Source organism: Hemitrygon akajei, chromosome 12 (assembly GCF_048418815.1).
Source record: "Hemitrygon akajei chromosome 12, sHemAka1.3, whole genome shotgun sequence".
NCBI lineage: Eukaryota > Metazoa > Chordata > Chondrichthyes > Myliobatiformes > Dasyatidae > Hemitrygon > Hemitrygon akajei.
In genome coordinates, this window is record NC_133135.1 from 27467025 (window position 1) to 27473410 (window position 6386).

The following is a 6386-nucleotide window of genomic DNA, read 5'->3' on the forward strand; positions in this document are numbered from 1 at the left end:
ACAGATAACCTAAAGGCGCCAAATCAGTAAGTTCATCAGTTTGTGCACATAATATTTTAATACGTTGGAGCTCACACTTCCAGTTCCATCCACAACGATCTTCCGAGCCTTCGGCCACCGTCCGAACCACTGATGTCAAGTATCTGCTGTCCTGGAACCGCTGTCCACTCCTCACAAGTCCATCCTCCTCGCTCTCCTCCCAAAATAAGACCGCAAACTCCCACTCAGCTCACACATACAAGATAGTGTAACAATTTTCCATTGGTTAGTTCCCCCCTTATCTGCAGTTATAACCCAAACATTCCAGATATAGAAACCCATTGCAGCATTAAGTAACATTACAGAGAGCCATTTCATTATAACAATACAGAGAAGCCATTTTGTTAGCCTGAACAGTTAACACCACAGTTGCTGGTACTGAGAGCCCCCCCCCCCCCCCAAGTTTTTTTATTTTCATCCGGTTATCTTTGTACCTTAGATGCCTGTCAATTTTCATCTAGGTATACTTGTTGACTATTCACTGTTAAAGAAACTATCGTACTCTGAGCCACTGACTCCACCATCTGCAATCAAGCCACCGAAGAAGCTCTTGAAAATGAAGGAAAAAAAGAAAATGAAGAAGGGGATTTTTAACACAAGCACAACAAAATCTGCAGATGCTAGAAATCCAAGCAACACACACAAAATGTTAAAGGAACTCAGCAGTCCAGGCAGCACCTATGAAAAAGATTCAACAGTCGACATTTCGGGCCAAGACCCCTCATTAGGACTGGAAAAAAAAAGATGAGGAATCAGAGTGAGATGGTGGGGAGAGGGGAGGAAGATGTACAGGTAATAAATGGGAGGGGGGAGAGGTGAAGTAAAGAGTTGGGAAGTTGATTGGTGAAAGAGATAATGTGCTGGAGAAGGGTAAGCTGATAGGAGAGGGTAAAGTCAATGGAAAGAAGGGGGAAGAGCATCAGAGGGAGGTAATGGTCAAGTAGGAACATAAAGTGAGAGAGAGTAACAGGAACAGAGAATGGTGAAGGGGGCAATTTCTGGAAGTTCAAGAAATCAATGTTTATGCCATCAAGTTGGAGGCTACCCAGACAGAATATCAGGTGTTGCTCCTCAACCTGAGTGTAGTCTCATCACATCAGGATATGAGGCCATGGACTGACATGTCAGCAAAGGAATGGGAAGTAAATTGAAATGAATGGCCATTGGGAGATTCTGCTTTTTCTGTGGATGGAGCAGTCTCCCAATCTACGTCGGGTCTCACTGATATACGGGAGGCCACACCGGGAGCACCGGTTACAGTAGCTGACCTCAACAGACTCACAGGTGAAGTGTCAGCTCACCTGGAAGGACTGTATGAGGCCCTGAATGGTAGTGAGGGAGGAGGTGAAAAGGCAGTTGTGGCATTTGTTCTGCTTGCAAGGATAAGTATCAGCAGGGAGATCAGTGGGGAGAGACAAATGGACAAGGGAGTCGCATAGGGAGCGATCACTGCCGAAAGCGGAGGGGTGGGGGCGGGAAAGATATGCTTGTTGGTGGGATCCTGTTAAAATGGCTTTTTAAATTAAGGCAGAATCACCAAAATGGAAGTCTTTGAGATTTTGTAAGAGTTGGGGTTAATAGAAAGACAGCTCTCTATTATAATTGTGGTCTCCTTTTTTGACATGGCAAATGTACTTCAATATTATCTAAGATAAACAAACTCAATGTAAACAAGGGAGTTTAACATGACATAACACGTCACCATTTTCAATATTCCTGCTGCAACTACAATTCAAAGAAGTTCTCGTCACATATCTAACAAATTAGGAAGCTATATAAATCTTTATTTTTATTCTGTTATATTTCTGAACATTAATACACATTTGACAATTTTTCTGTGAAATTTGGGGACTTTGGATAACAAAAGCAAATTGTTATAGCGTTCAATCTGAGTTTCTCTTCGCGAGATTTGTAACGTAACGTGGAAAGTACCTGGTGCAATAAGAGCTCCGTTCACAGATATTCATGCCTGCTAAACTATTCCGGATAACTTTTGCAAGTAGCCCTTCCGTTCGGAGACTTGCTTGTGCATTCCACGTTAAACCTGTTGGACAGCAGAAGTGGGTGGAGTCAGAATGTAATCACACCGTATCCAACAGAAACAAAAGTGTGACGCGAAGGGACACCTGCGTGGACAGGGGGGAGGACCTAAAGAAAAACTAAAAACTATGGTCTCCTTCACCCGAGCGTTGACGAAATGCAGATTGGGGCTGAATGGAAGCGGTGGTAACTTGAATATATCAATCATAGACAAGGAGACTGAAAGAATTCACCTACGTATAACCAGGAAATGAAACAGGGGCCAGATTTGAGAAGACAGACCAATAAAGGAAACCAGGAAATAAAAGAAGAAAAAAAAAGTACTCAATGCATTGAAGGCTGGAGGAATCAGAAAAATAACAAGGATTCGTGATGTTATATTTTGTTGCCGGTTCGGTTGGAAAGGGTCAAAAGCACCTGGGAGGAAGTACGTGGAACCCTGAGTAGCAGCCATAGACACAGCAGCGCAGCAAGTTATACCTGTTGAATATGAAACTGAGCCTGGGGAAATGTAGTGCAGTACTACAGTAAGCCTGGATATTGCTGAACCCCGATATTTTTCTGGAAATTAATCTTGAACTAAGAAATTCAACTCAACACTGTGTAAAACGCCAGATGTCAAAAGTACAACATGCAAGCGGTTAAATACTAGAAGTGAGATGGAATCCTTGAGGGAAACTCCAATCCGCAGCAATTTTAAACCGTTTTGGTGTGCTTGGTTTGATTCTATACGGCAGAGTTTCTCCGATGGCAGTGTACAGTACATAGCCATCCCATCTGATGCTAGTTTTCTACGTGGAATAAAACTCTCCGAGCTCCTGGACGTTTAATGAAATGCAGATTAAAAACATGGGAAACAGGCAACGTCTTTAATTTAAAAAAAGGCAAGTGATAAAGAATTAAAGTGGTCTCCTGGATACGGGGTTGCTGCGTACTTGCAAACTTTAGAATTACTTGTGCTTCCAACTCCAGGTGAACTTCCACGGACACTGAACGTGCAGAATTTCCAAGGAGTGTCGTTGCATCCTGCAAAAATGTTTCTGTTGTGTTGATGAGTTTTTGGTGAGAATGAGTTATGCTTTCCTAAAATGTATGTTAAGACAATGTTGTAATATATCTACAGAACGTAGGAATGAAGAATTTGCCTTGTAACTTATGCTTCTAACTCCAGATCGGACCAGATATAGTGACATCTTGATAAATTCTGTACTACTTTTTAGGAGTATTGAGCGTCTGTATCATCGCGGAAACATCCCCAGGCTCTTTAAAATTAATCATTAGTTTATTTAATGTCTGGTGTTCCGAAGATTTATGTTAAATTTCTTCATTTTAGATACCGGCGGACAATTTCTCCAGATGTCTGAGCTTTCTGAGATCAGAGCTGGCCGCTTCCCAGCAAATCGTTCCCGAATCCAGCAGAGTATCTTGGAAGATCAAATTGAATTATGGTGGTTCCAGGACATGAAAAGCGTGATCTTGTGCTACTCCGTGGCGCTGTTCTTGATTTTAGGGACTGGAATAGGGGGGATTGTTTTGATATCTACAACCACCAGTAAATCTGGTGAATGGAGACTGGGCATAGGAATTCTCCTGTGCCTACTATCTTTAGTTATTCTCTTTAAACAACTGTTGACCTCTGCCCTCCAGGACATGAACTGTGTGAGGAACAGGGCTCATATCGACAAGTTAAGGAGTGGTGGATTAATTGACTATCTGGTTATTTCATTCACTGGATTCATAGTACTTACCTGTGGTTATATCGTGATAATTGTGGCAAAATCTGAATATTACCCTCCAGTTAGATACTGGAGTGATAAATTGATCGCAGGGGTAGTTCTAACAGTGATTGGCTCCACTATTCTGTCTGTACTATTTTTCTATGTGTTAATTTTCAAACTATATTCCTACATAGTAGCTAGGTCCACAATCAGAAGGGAGCAGAATGTTTTTACTATTTCAGGAAGCAATGTGATGGAGAGCCGAACAGAAATCTCTACGAGTACCTCCAACATATTATAAAATAGGCAATAGCAGAGTTCATTGCAAGATAACCAATTGCTCAGACATTGAGAACACTGTACAGTGAAGGTTAGTTCATCTCAGCTTCCTAATCAATGGTCTGAGATCAGTTACTGGATTTTATTAATATGGTGGCACAGTTGTGCAACTAGAACTGCTTCCTTCCAACTCCAGTGATGTGAGTTTGTTACTGACCTTAGAAACATAGAAAACCTACAGCACAACACAGGCCCTTCGGCCCACGAAGCTGTGCCAAACATGTCCTTACCTTGGATGCTGTCTGTGTGGAGTGTGCACATTCTGTCCCTCAAACACACTTCACTGGTGTTCCACTTCCTGCCCAATCCCAAGGGTGTGAGGATTGACTGACTACTGTAAATTATCCCTAGCACGTAGGTGAGTGGTATGGTTTGAGGGAATTGATGTCAATGTGGGGACAATAAAGTGCGTTTGATCTAATAGTGGAGCATCTCCACCATGATAAAACAATACCAACTCCAATGGACAGGTCATGAGATCCAGATACCTAACTCACATTCTGCCAAACACACCCTGTACCATCAGCTGGAGGAAGGCCAGTGAGCCCCTGGTGGGCAAAGGAAACATGTTAAAAATAACAACAAAACCAGCCTGAAGAAACTCACCATTACATCTAAAAACCGGGAAGACATTGCACACAATAGATACACTTGGAGAAATCTGTCCAAGAGGGAGCTGTGCTACATGACAGCAACCTCTGCTCTGCTCCAGAGAATGTGTCAACCGTGAAAGGAGAGAATGGGAAAATGAAAGGACCCGATCACTAAGCTCAGTCAATCACTTAATTTTGCCCACACCACACCAGAATATGTGGACCACAGATCATCCTCTACAGCCACCTGAGGACCCACCAGTAGGAGAACATCTTACTCTACTTGAGTGATTGCACTACTACTACTAGAGATTGACGCAGAGCAGATTAGTCTAAGGGGGTGCTTGATAGTCAGCATAGAATCAATGAGCTAAAGGGTCTGTCTATGTGTTGTATGGCAGTATGACTATTATTAATAATAAGGTGAATGTTAAAGAAACACTCTAAACTTCATCGCATACTTCTGATGTGACATTGGGCCCACTTGACTCCCATAACAACCCCAGTAATCCCATTTTCCTTTTTTTATATTTTTCCCAATAGCCCAGCAATTTACTTCCTCTTGTTAGGGGTAACTTAGAGAAGTTAGTTAACTTTCCAGCACATTACTGGGAGACTGGAACACCTGATGGTCATTGGGATACACTACAAATTCCACACAACACCCGAGGGCAGGAATGAACCCAATTTTTCGCCATTATGAGCAGCTGTGAACTTTGCAATATAATCCTGAGCAAATTCCAAATACCTGAGCCATATACTATAAAGTGTGAACAAATTCAATCATGTTAAGATTTGTATTAATCAAACCAAATTAAGAAGTATAAGCAGTTCTACAAATTCTTTACTATAATTTATAATACTTTAATTCAGAAGTTTGAACTGAATGCAAATATAAAGCTTAATTAAGGTAAAGTCAGTTAAGTGGTACTACTGCTACAGACCTTTTCTGAAATAAATCAGTTATCTAGACTTCTGTTTTAAATCCTTTTTTAATGCCTCACCACTATCGGTACACCAATTAAAATAAATCATTTTGGGGCTTAATGAGGTCTAATTTGGATTTTTATTTTATACCTGTTTAAGGATTTGTGTACACATGCACAGTAGACCAAGAGTGGATGGAAAAATATGTGCTGAGGTGCTTAGCAGATGTAAGCAAAGAAGTGTTTGGATTGAATGAACTCTCTTATATTTACAGTAATCTAAATTATGCAAATATTGACCTTTATTACTTAGTTACTGAAAGATGATTTCCAATGTCATTGCGGTATCAGACATGTTTCCCAGGGTGTCAAAGAGGTAGACTTTTATTGAAGGCTGAACCCACTGATGATTTTTTTTTTCTCCCTGAGCTTCCTGTTGGTTTACAGGAGAATTCTGCAGACTGCATTTTCCATTTATTAATATATTACATAGAAATGCCATGGCCACTAAACATTTGAACATGAATTGCTTGTTTTGGTGTTTTTGGTGTCTTACCAACAAACGTGATTCATAGTTTAAAACCTAATGCACCAATTTTTTTAGAATTAGGCAGAAAAGGCCACATTTCAGAGGTCAAAGTACATTCCATATCAAAGCATAAGTACTATATACAACCTTGAAATTTGCTTTACAAAGAAACCCAATAGAACCCATAAAAAAATCGTCAAAC

The 6386-nt window shown here is 40.9% G+C and overlaps 1 protein-coding gene across 2 annotated transcripts; it reads left to right on the forward strand.

The window, feature by feature from the left end:
* The first annotated feature begins 2154 nt into the window (after positions 1-2154).
* Positions 2155-5776, forward strand: LOC140736816 (transmembrane protein 125-like). Of its 2 annotated transcripts, XM_073062757.1 has the most exons (3): positions 2155-2963; positions 3052-3141; positions 3413-5776. In XM_073062757.1, the coding sequence occupies exon 3, from the start codon at positions 3436-3438 to the stop codon at positions 4096-4098; it is 663 nt and encodes a 220-aa protein (XP_072918858.1). In that variant the 5' UTR covers positions 2155-2963; positions 3052-3141; positions 3413-3435; the 3' UTR covers positions 4099-5776. The 2 variants fall into 2 exon arrangements, with proteins under 2 accessions (XP_072918858.1, XP_072918857.1); XM_073062756.1 differs by lacking the exon at positions 3052-3141.
* The last annotated feature ends 610 nt before the right edge of the window (positions 5777-6386 follow it).

Bases quoted from the DNA above. Each gene is read 5' to 3' on its own strand.
- LOC140736816 (XM_073062756.1), top strand. From the start codon at position 2,909: ATGAAATGCAGATTAAAAACATGGGAAACAGGCAACGTCTTTAATTTA. The intron at 2,964-3,412 runs GCAAGTGATAAA...TCTTCATTTTAG, and splicing joins CGTCTTTAATTTAAAAAAAG to ATACCGGCGGACAATTTCTC.